This window comes from Limanda limanda, chromosome 13 (genome assembly GCF_963576545.1).
Source record: "Limanda limanda chromosome 13, fLimLim1.1, whole genome shotgun sequence".
In the NCBI taxonomy this organism is placed as follows: Eukaryota; Metazoa; Chordata; class Actinopteri; order Pleuronectiformes; family Pleuronectidae; genus Limanda; species Limanda limanda.
The window spans coordinates 18,670,699-18,690,365 of record NC_083648.1 but is presented as its reverse complement, the minus strand read 5'-3'; the positions used below and the strand labels follow the sequence as shown (position 1 = coordinate 18,690,365).

General features: G+C 42.0%; 4 protein-coding genes across 6 annotated transcripts; 1 reads left to right on the top strand and 3 right to left on the bottom strand.

Moving 5' to 3' along the window:
- Positions 1 to 797: 797 nt before the first annotated feature.
- czib (CXXC motif containing zinc binding protein) lies at positions 798 to 3,502 on the bottom strand. Of its 2 annotated transcripts, none has more exons than XM_061084300.1 (8): positions 3,472 to 3,502; positions 3,297 to 3,380; positions 2,746 to 2,802; positions 2,561 to 2,642; positions 2,448 to 2,479; positions 1,742 to 1,819; positions 1,314 to 1,379; positions 798 to 1,101 (listed from the first exon to the last, which is right to left on the bottom strand). In XM_061084300.1, the coding sequence occupies exons 1-8, from the start codon at positions 3,475 to 3,477 to the stop codon at positions 1,024 to 1,026; spliced, it is 483 nt and encodes a 160-aa protein (XP_060940283.1). In that variant the 5' UTR covers positions 3,478 to 3,502; the 3' UTR covers positions 798 to 1,023. The 2 variants fall into 2 exon arrangements, with proteins under 2 accessions (XP_060940283.1, XP_060940284.1); XM_061084301.1 differs by having other exon boundaries at positions 3,475 to 3,498.
- Positions 3,503 to 3,843: 341 nt separating this feature from the next.
- uck2b (uridine-cytidine kinase 2b) lies at positions 3,844 to 9,923 on the bottom strand. The gene is made up of 7 exons (XM_061085184.1): positions 9,819 to 9,923; positions 7,523 to 7,682; positions 6,477 to 6,573; positions 6,208 to 6,350; positions 5,881 to 5,978; positions 5,495 to 5,543; positions 3,844 to 5,252 (listed from the first exon to the last, which is right to left on the bottom strand). The coding sequence occupies exons 1-7, from the start codon at positions 9,921 to 9,923 to the stop codon at positions 5,116 to 5,118; spliced, it is 789 nt and encodes a 262-aa protein (XP_060941167.1). The 3' UTR covers positions 3,844 to 5,115.
- A 276-nt stretch (positions 9,924 to 10,199) lies between these two features.
- On the top strand, positions 10,200 to 16,924 carry aldh9a1b (aldehyde dehydrogenase 9 family, member A1b). 2 transcript variants are annotated; one of them, XM_061085182.1, is made up of 12 exons: positions 10,200 to 10,261; positions 10,522 to 10,740; positions 11,981 to 12,126; positions 12,332 to 12,461; positions 12,890 to 13,024; positions 13,678 to 13,874; positions 14,094 to 14,234; positions 14,484 to 14,672; positions 14,756 to 14,843; positions 15,005 to 15,146; positions 15,590 to 15,702; positions 16,046 to 16,924. In XM_061085182.1, exons 2-12 carry the CDS (start codon positions 10,560 to 10,562, stop codon positions 16,138 to 16,140), a joined length of 1,557 nt encoding a protein of 518 aa, XP_060941165.1. In that variant the 5' UTR covers positions 10,200 to 10,261; positions 10,522 to 10,559; the 3' UTR covers positions 16,141 to 16,924. The 2 variants fall into 2 exon arrangements, with proteins under 2 accessions (XP_060941165.1, XP_060941166.1); XM_061085183.1 differs by lacking the exon at positions 10,200 to 10,261 and adding an exon at positions 10,271 to 10,343.
- Positions 16,665 to 19,483, bottom strand: zte38 (zebrafish testis-expressed 38). The gene is made up of 12 exons (XM_061083646.1): positions 19,433 to 19,483; positions 19,113 to 19,260; positions 18,515 to 18,578; positions 18,367 to 18,403; positions 18,236 to 18,256; positions 18,129 to 18,155; positions 17,976 to 18,043; positions 17,732 to 17,880; positions 17,404 to 17,636; positions 17,246 to 17,294; positions 17,129 to 17,169; positions 16,665 to 17,000 (listed from the first exon to the last, which is right to left on the bottom strand). Exons 1-12 carry the CDS (start codon positions 19,481 to 19,483, stop codon positions 16,953 to 16,955), a joined length of 936 nt encoding a protein of 311 aa, XP_060939629.1. The 3' UTR covers positions 16,665 to 16,952.
- Between the last annotated feature and the right edge of the window lie 184 nt (positions 19,484 to 19,667).

Genomic DNA, 19,667 nt, shown 5'->3' with positions numbered 1-19,667 from the left:
TACTTGATATAAATGAACATATATATGGCATAACACAAAAGTCAAAACAATGGACATTAAAATTCCCTTGTACCATTATCTTACAGAATATGAGGTCAGATATTCTTTAAAATCTCAAATTAGTTTTTTTAACTGCACCGCTCCATTTATGTTAGACAGTCTTTTACTATATATGTTGTAAATATTATTTTGTTGATGTGCTATTAGACACAGCATCTTTAACACATCTGTCCGTCCTGGGAGAGACATCCCTCACGTGTTGCTCTCTCTGAGATAAGATTAAAAATGAATACCCAGTTAAAAGACATTTTTCTTCAGAGGATGTCTGAATTATTTGCATTATATGAGGCAATTGTGATTCTAGAATATAGGCTATACAAATAAAGATTGGTTTGTGCCTGTCTCCTGTTTGTAAACTGGATCATGTTGTATCCGGCTGGTCTTACACACATTTTGTGCAATTTATGTATTTACAATGAGAAGAAGTTTGTATTTCTCTTTTCCACTGATGCTTAGTTATTATTTTGTGTAAATTGAAATGAAATCCAGACAGTGAGACCTCTTTGCTTTCTAACTCTTAACCTTAGGTTGCACAAATGCAGCTCCTCATTTAATGTTGATCAAGTTGCATTAGCAAAAATCTGTGCTCAGTCCAACATAAAAATCCCATTTCAGGATTTGTTTGCTGACTTGCTGTCTGAAATGTTCAAATAATATTGTTTCATGTGGCCTCTAGTTGACTCGACTAGTACTTACTTACAAATGTTAAGGGAATGAAAGCAAAGCAAAACCTCACACAATTTTCACACTTCAATTTTATTGAGGCATTGAAAAAAATAAAAGAAAAGAAACTTGTCTTTGGGACAGGTTCATCAATCCAAAACGTTTTAACCTGTGTTGTTATTCCTCTTCTCTCAATGTTCATCGTCAACCAACCCAAGCCACCGAAGCATCTTCAGCATCCATGTTGCCAGGAAACCAGGCCTGCATGTGATTGGTCGCAGTGTTCATTCGTCCGTGACATCAGCACTTGATGACCTTATGGGTGACTTCATATATTCCCACCGACTCCTTGACTTCCTCATCGTAGTCTGTCCAGTCCTGAAAAGTTCCGAACATTGATTTAATGAAAATCACTTTCAGACCGTTCAGAAAATCGATGTCTAAAACAAAGTGCTCAGATGAATAAAACAGCTTTAGCCTCAGCCAACAGTGCAGCAGCAATGAGTGACATTCAGTTTCAAGTCAAACATTCCCTGAAATGTTAAAACTTGTGCAATAAACCAAAACTACACAGAAACTGTTGCTCTTACCTTTTCTTGTAGGTTAATTTCAGGAAACTGAGTCCTGGACTCTGCTCCTTGTGCAGTAAACCCAGCCTAGAAGAAGAAAAAAATGCATCATCACACATCCAAGTTAATGCATACTGAGGCAGGAACACATTCCCTGGTATTTGAACCTGAATCTGCGAGAACTGTCAAAAACATCTGCCTTGTTTCTTATGGAGTAGCACTCATAAGTGAAATGTAAATGATGTTTGGACCTGATGGTTGATTGACATTAGCGAATGAATTGTTGTGTTTTTTTTGGGCAAACTGTTCATTGACGATTGAAGAATAGACTCACATATCCTAAACTAAAAGTTATTTAAGTTAACCTGAGTTCAGCAGTCTTAACTGTCCACTACTAAACAGACAACAAACACAAACAGTAAAACCCTTATTCAAACAAAGCTTCTCACTTGTGGAAAGAAGTCGACGGGCTCCAGACCTCGACACTCAAACTGCACCATTGTTTTGAAGCTTTCACTGTCATCAGCCTGCAAACCAGCAAACAAACATCTATAGACAAACAAACATCTCTGGACACACGTAGTTTTTTACTGGAAATGTAAGATGTTACACTCAACATATTATAAGTAGGTAACATAATTTCTGTCTGATTTGCTTTAAATGTTTAAAGGGTTTTCTAAAAGGCTTCAGGTGGCACTTTGTTCCTAATATTGCTGCTCTTTATTAAAACAATCTAAAACTCAGCATCTGTCCATTGGATTATGATGTTTTATGCATTTATATCTTCATGATTTGCTTAAAAGGCTGTCAGGGAGTTTGTTACAATATACGTTAGATCAGAAGACATTAAAATACGCATTTGTCACATAAGTCTCAAGTGAAAAGGAGAATGTTAACTCTCCTTACCATCTGTGATGCTTTGACTGGCAGTCCGTGCGATCATTTATAAGTCTGACTAAGTGAGGAAAATAGAAAATAAATATCCCAAAACTTTTCCTTAATCAAAACACACACACATTTGGGTGATTCTACACAATCTCCTGTTGATAGCTGATGTGATCTTTTTCACTCCAATTCCCTGAGCCTCCTGTGAAACTGCTTAGAGCCGCACTTTGAAAATCTCACGAATTACAGAAGTACAGGACTTTGACTTACATTATATGGCGTGATTGTGTCGCCCAGGATATCTGTGAGGAAAGAGTTGACATATGAGTTTTTAACTGAGATAAAGCAGAGCATGCAACTCAAATGAGCGAGTCTTCTCGTACCGATCGAATTTTCCCTCGAGCAAAGTTTGCACTTCTGCACCATGCTGGCACTGCCTCTTCCTCCTTTCAGTGGCACACTCTCCTGTGGAAACATTCAAGAGAAAACACACACACACTTATTGTTGCATTGTGCACGAGTGGGATTATTACATAGGGTTATGGACACAAAGGTTCTTTATTCTTACCACGAGGGTTATATACTGCCATTTGTCTGGGATCTCGCCACAGTTCCCACACTTCAGCTGAAGAAAGAGGAGAAAGACAGAAAAACAAAGAGTTAGTGACAGCGAGACAGATAAGAAGAGGGGCTGTGTGAGATGCGAGGCATGAATACAGTAGACACTCCAATAGATGGAGGCTGAGTAGACTCCCAAATACATTTGTAAATTATCAGGTTGATCAGATCTTGTTTAAATAGAACAAATCTATTTCTTAATAATCTAGATTTTAAGGAGAACAACAAGTTAGTTCTGATAAATGTGGGTGTTTTAGCATTAGTCGTGAAGTGGTGTAGATTGAAGTGTTTCAGTATAATCACCACATTAGCAGCATTAGCATTAGCAACAGTAGCAATAGTCGCATTAGCACAGTGTACGTGAGCTTATTCAAACACGGGTGATGACAGTTGTTTCTCCAAACAAACCAGCACGGTGAGCACACTGGGGAGAGACGTTCTTTCCCACACCAGCGTGTGAAGAAGTGCATTAGCATGCTAGGTTGACAGCAGCTATCCCACCTTCAGAAACCAGCGGAAGTCGTCGCCCAGCGGCCGAACATTGGTCACATTCTCCAGAGTGGCTTTAAACTGGAGCCCGAACTTCTGTCGTGTTAGAATGAGATGTTAGTGCTCACCCAAAGTCTCCACCTGTGCAGAGTTTACAGCAGAAACGCGTTAGCATGTCGTTACGCACCACCATCTTGAAGCTCCCCCCGCTGCGTTCACGCACTCCTCGTATATTCTAACTTCTCGGTTGCTGTTGGACTCGTACTGGTTTAGTTAGGGGCGATAACGACATGTTTAAACAGTGTTGGTCATATAAGCGTGTTTTATTTTTTTGGGATGACAAAGGTTTGTTTTCTAGGTCATTCTTTCGTATTATAGCCGCACAATTGATGTAAATCTTCAAAAATCCGTCAGCATGTGAACGGAGCAGGTTCAGCAGTCAGTTGCGCCCTCTAGCGGTCACAGGGGAAACTGTCTGACCTACATTTGAGAGCTTTGTTTTGCACACACACTCACACGTGCGCATTTCCCCATAGGAATCAAACCTCATGACAGATACTTTGGGCTGTATCACTTTATTGACCATTAAGCAATTTGACGAAAATCCTGTAAATCATCGAAATACTCCTTCCGGCCAATTCACCAGCCGTACAGTACAAATCTCATAGTACAAATCATTCATTCATATACACTTTACACAACAAATACAGCACGTAGAATACAAAATGAATTCGACAGCTTTTATTGTAACCTTGTGTTATAATGGAAATTGGTTGCTACTGGCTGTACATGTTAGCGAAACCTGAGGCAACTTTGCAGAGGCATTGCGGTGGGTCCTGGTTATAAACGGCCACACACCTGGAATAGTTGATATTGCTGTGGCATTGAACACCTTTGTCACACCCTTTTCCTTTTAATTCTGACGTCTCAAACCATGATGGTGTAATCAACCTGAGAGTATACATCATAATTGAATTTTATTCAACAGGGCTGTTTCTGTCTTTTGAAACTAAGATATTTAATCACCTTTTTAAAGACATAGAAGTAGGTGTATTATATGTCTTGATAGGGACAGTCACGACACAATAGGCTAAGTGTCCCAAAACTGTATCAATAACCACAACACTGGACTCAATAGGCGTTTGAACCTTCGAGCCGCTCACTTGTCGGCCTTATTCTGCGTCAGTACAGAGAATCATGTGGCGTGTTTCTGCTGCTGCAGACTTTACACAGTATCAACATGGTGGACACTTTGTGTAGTAAACAGACTTCTAGTGTGACTCATTACACCGAACAACACAGAGAAATAAAAAGGTAGGAAACAGCACCAAGATTGTCAGTACAAATACAGAGTGCAATCCTGGTTTGCTTAACTCATCTTCTATTCCATATACTTCTAGTTTGGAACTCAGCCAAACATTAATCCAACTCCCCCAGGCATTAGGGGTTCAAGTGTTATCAGACATTACAGAATAAAAAAGGTTTCCCCCTCTTTTATTCATTATCGACATGAATTTCCATGGAGCAGCAGGGGATACATAAAAAAAACCATAATGCAATATGGGAGAAAAATGAAAGGGTCAATTTAAACCCATGGTCTCATCTCGAGAAGAGCTTCTCTTTTACCCTCCTGACAAATCTGCATCCTACGTCCAACAATTACGGCAAAAAGGAACTAAGAACGAGAGTAGTCATCGTATAATAAAAGGCATTTCAATTCTTTAAATTTTTTTTTCCTTCCCACTTTTCTTAAATACAGTGATTTCAACAGGCGTTATTTACAGCACAACCCCCACACCCCTCTCCACACTGTGAGAGAGGTGTGGCGAGGTCAATGAGGCCGGCTGCTGGACTCGGAGGTCCTCCGCTGACGTGGGGTGCTGTGGCCGTTCAGGCAGCCATTGTGACGCTTGTTCAGCCCGCCGTTCAGAATGTCCTGGATGTGCTGTACTATCAAGTTGATCGCCACTGCAGGAAGAGAACAGAACGAGATGGTTATTCAGAGGACTCAAGAGTACGGAGCCGATTTAGCTTTACGTGTCTGTAACACAATCAGACTCATGGTGGACATTTAAAAAGTATAAAACTAGTAAAAAATGTCTTTACTGCATCCAAGTCGTCTTCTTTTTTCCCCTGGTCAAAACCATAGACTGAATATAATTATATACACATGACTGTAGCATGCCATGTCCACTCCACTTGGCCCTTACCAAGGTTATCTGCTCCTCGTGGAATAATCACATCTGCATACTTCTTTGTCTAAAAGGAAAAAAGGGGGGCAAAGGTCAAACAATACTCAAGTTACAAGACATTTTTATCAGATGTGTACTGCACAATATAGCCAGATTATTTAAAACAGATAATCAGATAATAAAGTGTGATACATTTCCTAAATAGATAAACATGTTATTATGGATCTATTAAATGGTTGTGATTCAGAGTACTAGGTGGGACACATTTCTTACTGTCTCATTAAATATCAACGGACACAATAACATTGTACTAAGCTAAAGCCAGCTGCTAATATTGACCTTTACGGTCAAACGATCAGACCGTGCACAACCACAGATGTAATGTAAGTTAGAAAATCACTTACTGGCAAACAGAACTCCTCAAAGGCCGGTTTCACAAAGGTAATGTACTGAGCTAGCACTTGCTCCAGCTCTCGTCCACGCTCACTGATGTCTCTCAAAACTGAAAGACAAAAGACGAAGGACAATATGAATAGCATTCAAAAAACTATAGAAATAACAAACGCATCAAACCCCACAGTAATATGCAAAGCAAGAGTTAAGTGGAGAACTGGGAGAGCCCATTGCTGCGGCAAAGGAATCTACCTTCATCTTTAAATGAGTAATTATGGTTATTAGTACAAATGATAGGAGGTGCCCTGCTCTGCAGTTGTCACACTCTCAGTACACACCTCTGCGGGAGAGGCGTGTGTCTGGATCTGTGTCAACAAACAGCTTCATCTGGAACAGATCTCTAATCTCCTGAGAGTAGAACATGAGGATCCCCTCGAACAGGACCACATCAGCCGGATACACCGTGATAAACTCCTCTTTCCTAGAACACAAAGAAAAGTACCCCGTCGGTCAGTGACTGGGTTCAGACATCTTTCTATAGAAAGTGTTTCAACATGCAGGGACACTGGCCATGGTCACTGAGTAGAAAACAAATCAGGGTGCTTACCTGGAATGAGTAACAAAGTCATATAAAGGGATCTGGACAGTCTTGCCCTGCAGGATGTCCTTGAGTGTCTGCATGATTAGCTCATTGTCAAAGGCATCTGGGACAAGAAAAGGCAAAGCTGTGTTGTTAATCGGATGAGGCATCACTTAACATCAGCTGAGTGTGCAGTGGTTGCCCTGAACACCAGTTTGTGGCTTGGAAATGCAGTAAGAATTAAGCATTAGCATCTACGTCAGATTTACATCAGCAATACTGGAAAGAACAGCAGTTTCAGACGACTCTGTTGTTTTAGTTTTCAGGTGGTTTGCAGGTTTAACGTGACTTTTTGGGAGGTCATCTTTGCACATTTTGAATATAGTCCAGACGATTGACATCTTGCAAGTGTAGTTTGAACTTGCCTATGGTCACTGCTTGTAACATGACTGTCATGAGGCGCACAAAGATAACACCTAGATTAAATGTCCTTTTCTATGAATAACTGAAAATAATCAGCCCTGATACATAAAGAATAATGTTGGATTACTGTGCTAATTTCATGAGCAGCTTAGATTGTATGTGGGAATTAATATTAATAAAATGTTGGCTCTGCCTTAGTGTGCAGACAGGGACACGTGGGACCCTCACACTGCACCTTTGGTAATACAGGAATCCCATCCGTGTAGCACGTGTTGGGCTGAGTCTGAGTCCCAGAGCAGCTGCCTCTGAGAAAAGCCTGCTGACGGGGGGCTTTTAAAGAGCCGAGAAAGGAAGCAGCAGCAAGAGGGGACAAAGTCAGACACCAAAAATGGAGTCTATGCTATTGCCAAGAACATTTGGGGAAAATTCTCCACACGGTACCAACGCACAGGCTAAAACACAAGGCAGCTGCTTTAAGCATTGTGTTTAATCATATCTGCAATTGAAATGGCCAGCCGAGTACTATTTTTAATATGTGTAGAATGAAAGGAGACTGAGCGAGTTATTAATACCATTAATCCCACAAATGGTCTACAAGTAGTTCACTCCCATGCCCAGCAGTGTGCCAGCAATAACAAGAGGCTTCATACCTGGATGATCAAAGTTGAACTGTCCCTTCGAAGCCTTGGCCTTCTGCTCTGGGGTCAGCACCTTGTAGAAGCTGTCCTGGCTGAGGATCGCCACCTGCCTCTGGTGGTGGTCGATCTTGTCCTGCCCCAGCAGCTCCATGATTTTCTCACATACCGACGACTGCATGAGTAGAAAAGAAAGAAGAGACGGCAGTTGGAGAGGGTGACTCGATAGAAAAAGGGTTGATGGATAAACGGAGGCTAAAAATGTTCAGGGCCACACCCCTATATCTGCAGGAACACCAGCGGCAGAATGAGTGAAAGCATGGTTTGGATAACTACTTTAAATTCAGTCCAAATAAAAACTTAAATTGCAGTTAAACCCACATTCATGTACATCCAGGAGTTATGACAAGTGGCCACGAGAGGTCACCTAATGTCACCAACTCAGTGCCCCGTGTCCCACCACGTTTGTACTCAGTGACCTCCCACACTAAGTGATACCCGGTGCTGACTGGGCATTCCTCAGCCCTGCGAGGCTGTGCCACCTTTGTGTTCATGAAACTGGGCTGCAGATGAATTCGGACGCCCCCAGCCGGGAGGTTGTGCCGACCCATTCAAACGCAACAATTTGAGCTGCGTGGGCCTGACTCACCGCCGATCAAACCACACTGGCATTCAGTGGTGCAGTCCACGGCATCAGCCAACAAATCACAATAACTTGTTTCTTTATAAAGAAAGTGAATCAAATCATATTCTTATGGTTATTTTCATGTCTCTACTTGTTAGTCATTGTAAAAGTATTGCTTTGGGTGGGGGGCGTATTGTAATTGATACAAAGTGGCTAATTTAGCTTTGGCCACTTGACGGCTTTAAAATCTACATTTATAAGCAAATAGCTGATTGATGAAAACATTTGTCAGCAACCTTCTCGATGATGAATATTTTTGTATTTTGTAATTAATGATGATCAAAGACAATATTGTCATATCTAACATTAACAAGGGTCCATCATCGTGAAGCATCGGAGGCATGGCTTATGGAATTAAGGAGGGTGGCTGCCTGCACGAAGGGAAACTAAATGACATCATCCAGTTGACGAGGAGAATGTTCTCAAACCCAGGGACAGACGTCACCGAGCTCCCAATTAAAAGTCTGAACTAGTCTGGCGTCACAGCACCACAGACAAGCCTCCTCCGGCCCCTAGTGACGAGTTACCAGGAAGCAAAACACCGGCAGGGGGTGGGATCGGTTTACGGAACAGCGGTCGGGATGAAACCAAACGATCCGAGAGTCGTCACCCTCCTGTGGGGATCACACACGAGGCTACAAGTGAAACGGAGAAAACAAGCAGCCGGTGGAAACTAACACGGATCACTGCCCCCCCCTCTCAGGTGTGTCCGGTTTGAAAGAGGCAAACAAAGAACCACAATGACGTCTTCCACGTGTGTGTGTCCACGTCTGTGGATCGAGGAGAGGGTCAGATCCGGTGTGATGCGGTCCGCCCACGCCACCGCCTCATCAAATGCATTAAAAACACCATCTGTTCGCTTTGATATAATCCCGCTTGTTATCACATTACGCGGATTCCCCTTGTGTGTATTTATCTACTAATAAACACAACAATGGGACAACGGAGCTGCTGCTTTTCTTTTTTTTATTCTCCCGCTGGCGTCAGAGTCTGTTACATCCATCCCAGCAGCATCTGGGTGGGCGAACGTCAGCGGTCACACCGGGTCACTGGGACTGAACTGGGACCCACATTGAAACGCCACACAACGAGGCCAATTTAACGATACATACCGAGTCGTCGTGAGGAGACTGGAGACGGGACACGAAAGAGGTCGGCAGTGTTTACAAACACGGTGAAGCTGCCCTCGGGGGGCTGAGGGGAGCTAGCACCAGCCATTGTCTAGCGCAGGCGGGCGGTGCTAAGCTAGCTATGTGATGGAATCTCATGCTAGGCGGCTAGCTGAGCTAAGACCCCCCCCCCCCCCCCCCCCCCCAGATATCCACGTAGTACAAAGGGTAGACCGGCGCGGAGGATGACTGCCATCTTGTACAAAGGGGTGACGGGGGCTGGGGGGGGGGTAACTCGGGTGAACAAAACGGGTCAGACTAACGAGGTGGTGTGGAAGCGGGTCAAATCAAAGCGGAGTTGGGGGGGGGGCAGCCGGCTGCTCAGCCAGATGACGGAGCTGTCAATCACTCGCTCGGAGCCACGCGGTCACCCAGCGCCCGGGTACCGGCCTGTATCTACGGTATCGAAGCGTGACAGGTCGGGAGGACCGTCGAGGCGGCCGGGTGCGGGTCCCACCTTTCCGCTGGCGGTGCCCCCGGAGACCCCGATGAGGAAAGGCTGTCGAACCACGCTGCTGTTGTCCCCGCGGTCCTTCAGGTGCGTCTCGCTGTCTCCGGCCATACTTGCTGAGTGTCGCTGCGAGCCGCGGGGCCCGGGATATGAGCGTGAGGCCCCTCCCACAACGCCAACGTCACTTTCACGTTCAAGCTGTTTTTATTTTTATTTTCATTTATATTTCCACACGTGCTACATTTAATCCGCATCGGGCTCATAATCAATCAAATTATTAGTTTGATAATAACATTGGTTGATTTTTTTTTGGTGTTCGTGATTGACGGTGAAGCCAGCCAATCACCTGTCACGCTTCTTGCAGCTGCCGGATCTCAACCGTCTATGATCTGAACCAGCTAGCGTCGCACTTGGCCCCGCCCCCCTGTTTGGAGCCTCAGCAAAATTAAGTAAGTTGACGAAGCGTTTGATGAACCGTTACTTTTCTGTTCTTTATCACTTAAACTACATTTAAAGTGAAGATTCCTGTAGGTACGTTTACTACAAAGACTTAAACACATTATGGAGCCGTCACAAACTTCTGACGAGTGGAAGAAAAGTAGATAGCGTGAACACATGCTCCTCTTGTTGACGCGTTGTAGGTTTTATGGTTTTATGGTTTTTAGCTAATGAGGTTCTACTTGACATTAACACACGGTGTATTTTACAGCTTTCAGCTAATCTTCCAGCTCCAGGGCCGGTGTGAGGATGCTGCTGCTCCGGAGGGGGACCGTGTCTCTGCGGCGGTCCGCTGCCGTTTCTCTTGCGGCGGCTCGGTGCGCCTCCTCGGGCTCAGTGGGGGTCACAGTCCCGTTGAACTTCTGGGACGGGGAAAGGAGGGCCAGCCAGGGGAAACACACCAGGGAAAGTGTTTACGAGCCTGCAACAGGTAACACACACAATCATACAACTCTGAAACAAAACGCTCCGTCTTTCCACATTAGTGACACTGTTTCCTAACTGGACTTTGGACGCTGCTGTGCAAATAAGTCTGTCTGGTGATGTCAGGCCTAAGAGAGAATATCAGGTCAACAAACTAATGCAAGCCTTCAAGTTGTTGTTTTTTTGCATAATACATGTATTTATATTTTACACTTTGTAATTCATGCATGTGCATTTCAGCAATACATACAACCATAACAATAAATATTGGGGAAATTATTTTCATCAATAGCATTATTACAAAGTTCCATATTAAATCGATATATTGCTTATGCCTTTTGCAATAGATTTTAACAAGTCATTGGCTTTTATGTTCTAGCTTTGATTGGTGTTTTTCTGTTTATGAAGCGCCATCATTATCTGTCCGTAATGAAGAGCACGACCCCTAAATTAGGACAATAATGACGTGATGGACATTTTTTGCTAAGTACAGAATAGCAAAAAAAAAATGCCATAAAAAAATCTGATGAGTTGATGGAAACTTGGATTTTGGCATTTTACTTTGCATATTGACTCATAATTCCTGAACCGTAATCAATATTTCAAGAAGCACAAACTTGAAAACGTTTCTTTCAGTCCTAAAAGAAATAGTGACTTCACATTTATTGTCATAATTATCACTTTCAAGACTAATATCAACATTTTAATCTTTGAAAAGTTTTCAGAAATGTTGCCCAACTTATAAGTATATCTGATATCCTGTCTATCCATTCAACAACAGCCCACTTCATCCATATGCAACCAGTTGTATGGTCCCTGAGCTTCAATGAATTAGAACAAAGACACATGACCCCACCTTTTGTTAATACAGCCTGCTTAGCTCCCTGTCTATTCCATTTGCAGTCTCATCCATCATCTAGGATCTCTGTGGCCAGGTTCCTCACTTTCATTCAGTCATATTTACCCAATATAAACTTACACACAGCCTGCATTCAACCCACTGTTCGGTCACAAACATGCTCCTTATCTTATCACTAAGATAAGGATTGTAAATATCCCCCTACATTCAGTCTATCAAAGGATTTGGCCTAGATTCAATTCCCACTCACATAACTTTGAATCAGAACAAATTCAATGACCAAAGAAAGTGATATGACCTTGTCAAATAGAAACCTTGTAACATGTTGTTTTTCTATATCCAACCCACGCACGCTGCTGTTGTAATGATTCAATATTTCACACTGAAGGGCGAGTCCTTTGCCATTTGGAGCCGTGTGGTGCTGTGGATGTCGATCAGGCTGTGAAATCTGCCAAGTTAGCTTTTGGCCATTGGAGCAAAATGACTGGGATGGACAGGGCGAGGATCATGATAGAAGCAGCCCATATAATTGAGGTGTGTATTCTGTGTACTTGTTTTTTTTTTTTATACCTACATAATACCTAAACTGGTTAACAGGATGTTGTTGTTCATAACTATAACTCACTAGGAGATAATAGATTCTACCAAGTTCATGACGAGTTTCCGGAATTATTTGTACATCCAGTGATGTTTCTATACTAACATAATGTATCACATTGGTCTTGACCTTCATGCACAGAGCAGGAGAGAGGAGCTGGCTGAAATGGAGGTGGTCAACAATGGGAAGTCCATCACAGAGGCCCGTCTGGATGTGGACTCTGCCAGACTGTGTATAGAGTACTACGCAGGGCTGGCCAGCACTCTGGCAGGTTAGTACATCCATCACTTCTTAAGTAAATCTTTGTTCCCAAACACGCAGGGCAAATAAAGAACAGATAAGGTCATGGCAGCCATTTAACTTTACAAAGTGATTCATCATTTGTATTAATTACAGGATCAGGCAGGGAAGCCCATCATATAATGAAACTGTTGGCCCATTATAAAATACTAAATGTGTGAGAATCCAATTTGATGGACTTTGTTGTTTAGATCAAATTAGTTGAAATTATAAATTGTGTAGGTATTTGTACAGGTACTACTGTCATATCTGTTTGTTTGTGTGTTTGTATTTTGTGGTCTGGTTTTTCAGATTTCCGTTGTCAATACCTTTAAGGACCAATATCTTTACCTTTTTCTTTTAAAGTCAAATTTGAACCTTTTCTTTTTAATGTCCATGCTTCTGTTTTCTCTCGATAAGGTCAACATGTGCAGTTAGGTGGAGGATCCTTTGCCTACACCCGCAGGGAGCCTTTAGGAGTCTGTGCTGGCATTGGTGCTTGGAATTATCCCTTTCAAATAGCTGCCTGGAAATCAGCTCCAGCCCTGGCCTGTGGTATGGGATTCATAAACCTATTAATATATCCATTATTGCTGTTTTTATACCTTAATCATTTCCTATCAGGATGGTAATGCTTTGCTTTGTTTGTTATTCTGCAGAATATCTAAAAAACTACCATAAATAATACAATATAATGTCAAAAGGTTTTATGAGTCAAGGAAAACTTGGGTTTTGATAACCCACAATGCAACAGTCAACAAAGCACGAAACAATTTAGATTTTATTGTTTCATAATTCCTGAACATTAATAGACAATTCAAGAAAAAACTCTTCCCCTCTTCAATTTTTAACATAAACTGACACAATTCGTAAACACTTCGAGAAGTTGCAGCCAAATTAAAATGGGTACACATTTACACTGAGCATCCTTAAAAACATAATGGCTCTTCACCAGTAGATGGCACTACAGCAGCATGATGAATTCATATTCCAATGGTCATGAATCTGACACGTTTCACATAAATCGTCACTATTTCTTTATGTAACAAGCCCCAACATTCACAGTTAAAGTCTTGTACCTAAATCACAACAGCCATGTGTATTTAATAGAGAATTGTATTTAATTTAGAGAATCGTGCAGACCTCGTTGCTTTCTAGTTGGTTAGATAATATATTTTATGTATGTTTAATTCTGTTCTGTAAAACAGGTAACTCCATGGTGTTCAAGCCATCACCGGTGACCCCTGTGACAGCCGTCATGCTGGCGGAGGTCTATGCTAAGGCTGGAGCTCCAGAGGGACTGTTCAACGTGGTGCAGGGCAGCCAGGAGACCGGCAGCTTCCTATGCCTCCACCCTGATGTGGCGAAGGTGTCCTTTACTGGGAGTGTGCCCACAGGCAAGAAGGTCAGTGTGATTCATAGGGCAGCACTAAAACCTCTGCCAACCCTGTCAACTTTTCTCTGATTTATTGGTTTGAGACATTAAATAATAAAACTTATAACACAGTGAATTCTCTCATGATCGGGAATTGTGTAAGTGGAAGATTTGAGATTTATAGATGTGGTGTTAGGGTTTCGACTAATAATTTATTGATGTAATATTCTATGTGACTTTGTGACACAGATCATGGAGATGGCATCTAAGGGAGTGAAACCAGTGACTCTGGAGCTTGGGGGGAAATCTCCTCTGATCATATTCCCAGATAGTGATCTGGAGAACGCTGTGAGGGGAGCTCTCATGGCCAATTTTCTGTCTCAAGGCCAGGTAGTGTGCAATGATTTGGATATTTGATGGTTTGTATTAATGCACAATCTAGCATCTGCATGTGTTGACAAATTATAAATGTGTGTCCCATCTAAACATGGAAGCATATTGTTCTGGTGTTTTTAGACATGAGCGGTCCGGACCCAATATTTTAGACAATTCTCCCATAGTTTTCCTTCTACATATGAAAGTGCCTAGGGTTCAATTCATCTCGGAAAACAGCTTAAGATTTGGTCACATGTCTCACAGGTCTGCAGCAACGGCACAAGGGTGTTTGTTCACAAGGATATTCTGCCTGAGTTTGTGGAGGAGGTGGTGAAGAGGACCAAGGCGATCGAGATAGGGGACCCACTGTTGGAGACCACCCGCATGGGAGCACTGGTCAGCCGGCAACATCTAGAAAAAGTCCTATCCTTTGTGGATCAGGCGAAGAAAGAGGTACGATAGATTTTTTTCTTTGTCAACAGATTGGTGTAGAGCAGCATAAACTTAGACTGGTGTGTGAATTGCACTGTTTCCAGGGAGCTACACTGTTGTGCGGAGGTGAAGTTTTTGTCCCATCAGACCCCAAACTCAAAGGTGGATACTACATGACCCCATGTGTGTTGGGTAAGAATTCAAAACATTCCTCTGTGAATACAGCACATACAGAAAATATAAAGGCCCGTCTTTACTCTTTCAGAAACCTGCAATGCCACAATGATCCGAGTTAGTGGGATTCAGTGTCAGGATTTCCAGATACTTACTCTGTCTTTGTTTCCCACTCACAGGTGACTGCACAGATGAGATGACCTGTGTGAAGGAGGAGATTTTTGGTCCTGTCATGTCCGTGTTGTCTTTTGAAACAGAAGAGGAAGTGCTGCAGAGAGCCAACAACACAGACTTGGGTCTGGCTGCAGGAGTTTTCACCAGGTTGGTATATGACGAGACATCCCAGGCAAACTCAATGGTCAATAATTGTTTGGCCTCATTGTTTTCACATTGTTTGCTCAACTCTTCTCAGCTGACGTCCTCTGACCTGCTACAGTTTAATTATTAATCAAACGCATTTTCACTCTTCTCAGTGACCAAACGTTTATTTGTTTGTGGACACCGACTTTGGTCACATCTCTAAACTCAGACTGGGTTAACACAACATCTAGGAGCCCTGGGGAATACAAATGACATAGCGAATAGTTGCGTATAGAGCAGGGAAGTGAAATCCCATCACGAAAGGTCACAGGAAGAAAATTCAGGATGTATTTTAAAGTCAGTTGTGACATTAATACCAGGTTTAAACAGGGCCTTATTGACAGATATCTCCACCTCCTATATGAATTACAACCCTTTTTAGACCTTTTATTTGACCTGTGTAGGGATGTGATGCGAGCCCATCGTGTTGTCGAACACCTCAAAGCTGGTTCCTGTTTCATCAACAACTACAACATCACTCCTGTCCAGGTGCCCTTCGGAGGCTTCAAAATGTCAGGTACAGTCTGGTTATTTGCTCATAGACTAGGAGCCAAATTCATACTTTTATTTACATTACTTCAGTCTGCATGCAGCACTACAGGACCCATTGGAGATTGCTCCTATTAAGTTGTCCTGGCAAGACTTCACCAATTTTAAAGAATAGATGTTATGAGTAATATGAAGAATTGGAATATGCCTAAAGTAAAACTTTGTGCCTCCTTGTAAAGTGAAACACATTATCATAAGCTAATATGACCTCTTTGGAAAATGCTTCCTCAATCAAAAACCCTGTTTGACTACTACCCAGTCACAATTATTGGAATAGGAAGTTTAACATTTTAAGTTTTTACATTCACCAGGCATAGGGCGGGAGAATGGCCAGGTGACCATAGAGTTCTACTCCCAGCTAAAGTCTGTGTTTGTGGAAATGGGCGACGTGGACAGTCTCTTCTAGTTTACACACACACAGAGGACGATGAAGAACTGGAGCAGATGGTCTGGACCAGGACATCTCATCCATTACTCAGGGAAAAAGACACATCAGTGATCAGATGTGATTAGAAGCTAGTTTGGATCCATGGGGCTCCAGTTGTTTACCTTGAATGTTGAGCCATGTTTGTCAGTATTTTGTGAGTTGGAGGAAATCACAGCTCAAGGTGATCTTAGCCAAAACGCTGAGGTGACTAAGTAGAGTAATACAAATGTGACATGAGGTGGAAAATGTAAGAATTGAAAAGGAACATTACTGTCTGTGCCAAATTAATCTAATTAGAGACAGTTGTGTACTTAATGAACACTGATTTCTTTTAGCTACTTCAGCATTTATAAGCTGCATTTTGTGTTATATAAATTGCACTGCAGCAGTGCTGCCTCACTCATTATTTTCTTCCATATGAAGAGACTTAAATTGTAAATACATTTTACAGTTATACACACAAACCTAAGTTTACAACCAAGTTTTATTTCTTGATCAACTAAATCAATATATCTTTATACACACACACAGTACTAAAAGAATGAAGCACTTTCTAACATTGTGTTGATTTCAAATCATAGAGATTGTATTTTTCTTGTAGAACTCTTACGCTAGTGTTGTTTGGATCAGAACTGTGAAAAGAACATTTTGCTTTTGAGGACAAACAACAGAAAGGACCTGTTTAACTCATATCAAATCATATAAATTGTGACTTGAACACCGTCTGTAAATAACAATATAATAAAGACATTTTCCATACATGTGTTGGACTTTCGCTCTTGTCTTCTTGACTAAGTTCTTCGTCTCTTCCTCGCCGGTTTTTTGGCAGCTGCTTGTCTCTGCGATAGAGAAAAAGGATTATCACCTCTCTGCTTTTCACTAATCAGTGATACAATTGAAGTGTCACAAAATGTATTTTTCTATAGCCTGCATATTCTATTATGATCAGGCCTTTGTGCATGTTTACCTTTGCCACAGGTCGGGTGGGTTTCTTGAACTGTGCAGACTCTGTTTAAACGAAACAACAGTGAATCACCTCAGATATTATCACACTTATATATTAGCACCATCATATTTCACTTACCGTCTTCAGAGGGTAGATCGTCTTCATTGTATATTTTCGTTGGTGGAACCTGCAATGAGGTGTTAAAAATAATATGATGAAACCATGACGCAGTGTGTGCCGAACTGAAAACCTCAGTTGTGAGACCACACAGGTCTTAGTCGTCTACCTGAACCCACCTTGACCATTCCCCTCCTTGAGGGATTTCTCTGAGGCACCTTCTTGGTCTCCCTCAGCTGATTCCCTTCCTGAAGTTTCTCCATGCGGCTTTGTTGGGCCGACACGCGGACTCTCAAGCTGTGGAAGGCCGTCTGCACCTCGCCCACCTTGAAGTGCACAGGCATGCCTTCAAACCACAGACTGTCACATTCACCCTCCTTGAAGCCCGGTGGCTGGTATTCAGCAGGAGTGACTTAGAACGAAGAGTAGAAAGAAAAAGTTTCACTACACATTCCACCCGTTTTTTTATTTGATTCTCTGAGGTAATAGTTAAATACTGCATCTTACTGTCGTCATAGTAGTAGAGCTTCATGGTGATGTACACGCTACTGGGAAGGGAGTCCAGGTTCTGCATGAGCAGGAAGAGCTTCCTGATGAGCAGAACTGATGCTCTCTTGGTGTGCTCCATCGTCACCTGCATATTCACGTCATTGTTCCTGCAGTTTTATGAAGATTATATCACCACCAGCCCACATGTGGAGGCAGCATTGTTGTGACCAACGCAATCCTATTATGTCCAGTCCACACCTACCTGATTATGTCCATCTCTGGTCCCTTCTCAGTGTATTTGAATTTGAACTGGTAAGACTCAATAATGCACTGCAAAACAAGACGAATAAATCTTAGTGTCGATCAAACTCGTGTTTTCTTTATTGACAATTCAGTATTTTAACAGAGAACTTACGTCGGGTTCATCTGGATTGGTGTACACCTAGATGGATAAAAAAAAACAATTATTGGTTGTGTCCATGTAGACAAAGTGTTTAAGAGAAGTGCTGCTGACTTACGTACCCCAATGAACACAATCTGGAGCTGTTAACAGAATAACAGTGAACGTTAGTAGAAATAGTTGAAGTACTGATCCAAAATAAAGGAACAGATAAAACATAAATAAGTAAATATTCATATATGCCTTAACTTACATATTGCTTCTCTATGGCATCAAAGCAGCCCATCATCCTGGAACAAAAATATAAAGAAATAAATTAAGTAGGGAAATTAATGGATATTTCTTTTTTAATTGGGTCTGGTCTGGTGTTATGAGTGTCATGGCATAAATATTATAATTACCATTTCACAACTTTACTGGCACCAGGCCTGCTGCAGTCTTCACGTAGAACCTTGACACACAGATCTGGTCGAATGGAAAACAACAAAAGACAAACCAAAGAGTGTTTATCATATCGCAAAACTCATTCATAGTTATATGATATTATATTTAACCTATTTTACAAGTCTGTGCATTGTCAGTAAGTTTTCAAGAGCCATTTGCAGTGCTTTTCATCTTTTATTAAAAAACTAGTTGTTCTAAAACAGCAATTACTGTATAGAACAGAGGTTTTCAAAGTGTGAGGCGAGCATCTCCAGAGGCTCCAAACTGTTTCAGGAGAGGATCAGAGAATGGAAATGAAGACATCACATATACAGTAGTGACATAAATGTGTATGATTGGGTTAAAGAGATAGAGATTGAGTAGTTTGAGGGACTTTTAAAATTGTTCCCACTTTCCCACAGACAGAAACTAATAAATGCCTTCGAACAGACCTTTATTATCTACTTGGTGTAGTATGGAGTTATGTCATGTGAAACCCCTCTGTAGATATAGACAGTAGTAAATGCATTTACTAAATCCTGTGTTAGCACAATGTACATCCTCTTGTGTGTTCACCTTCCAGGTATCTGGATCTGTAGGCGTCCTCAGGGAAGATCCCTCTGAGGTAAGTGATGGAGGAGACGGCCACGGCCATCATCCTCTTGACAAACACCAGGGACTCCTGCCTGGTCTTCAGGTCGTTCAGGAACAGCCCTGTCCACTTCTAAACAACAACCACAATGTCTCTTTAAGAGGAGTCAACATTTAAGCTAACATGACAGTAGGATTGACTTTGAACTTCATGGGTGGCTTTGTTCACTATCTTAAATATGTTAATCAATACATATGTGAAGTTTGAGTAAATAACCATGTGATAAATGTTATCTTCATCAAACCTCTGCCGTTTCCTCCTCGGTCTTCCTGGCGCACATCTTCCCTGCTGCCATTTTCCTCCGTCCTGTTGCCGAGTGTTAGCTAACTAGCTAGGTGCCGCTAATGCTAACGAACGAGCTAGCTAGTATTTAGTATTTAACCTTCGCTGATTCCAGAGAACCTAAAATAGTATTAATGTCACTTTCTCGTGAAGGTTAGTGTTATGATTCTTCACGAGAAGCCGGAAAAGAAGACTGT

Bases quoted from the DNA above. Each gene is read 5' to 3' on its own strand.
- czib (XM_061084300.1), bottom strand. The intron at 1,820-2,447 runs GTAAGTCAAAGT...GCTGGTTTGCAG, and splicing joins ACACAATCACGCCATATAAT to GCTGATGACAGTGAAAGCTT. The intron at 1,380-1,741 runs GTGAGAAGCTTT...TTCTTCTTCTAG, and splicing joins CCGTCGACTTCTTTCCACAA to GCTGGGTTTACTGCACAAGG.
- uck2b (XM_061085184.1), bottom strand. From the start codon at position 9,923: ATGGCCGGAGACAGCGAGACGCACCTGAAGGACCGCGGGGACAACAGC. The intron at 7,683-9,818 runs GTGGGACCCGCA...CTACTCATGCAG, and splicing joins GGGGCACCGCCAGCGGAAAG to TCGTCGGTATGTGAGAAAAT. The intron at 6,351-6,476 runs GTAAGCACCCTG...TTTGTGTTCTAG, and splicing joins GACTTTGTTACTCATTCCAG to GAAAGAGGAGTTTATCACGG.
- aldh9a1b (XM_061085182.1), top strand. From the start codon at position 10,560: ATGCTGCTGCTCCGGAGGGGGACCGTGTCTCTGCGGCGGTCCGCTGCC. The intron at 15,147-15,589 runs GTTGGTATATGA...TGACCTGTGTAG, and splicing joins GCTGCAGGAGTTTTCACCAG to GGATGTGATGCGAGCCCATC. The intron at 15,703-16,045 runs GTACAGTCTGGT...TACATTCACCAG, and splicing joins CGGAGGCTTCAAAATGTCAG to GCATAGGGCGGGAGAATGGC.
- zte38 (XM_061083646.1), bottom strand. From the start codon at position 19,483: ATGGCAGCAGGGAAGATGTGCGCCAGGAAGACCGAGGAGGAAACGGCA. The intron at 18,404-18,514 runs GTAATTATAATA...TTTTTGTTCCAG, and splicing joins GCCAGTAAAGTTGTGAAATG to GATGATGGGCTGCTTTGATG. The intron at 18,156-18,235 runs GTACGTAAGTCA...TTATCCATCTAG, and splicing joins TCCAGATTGTGTTCATTGGG to GTGTACACCAATCCAGATGA.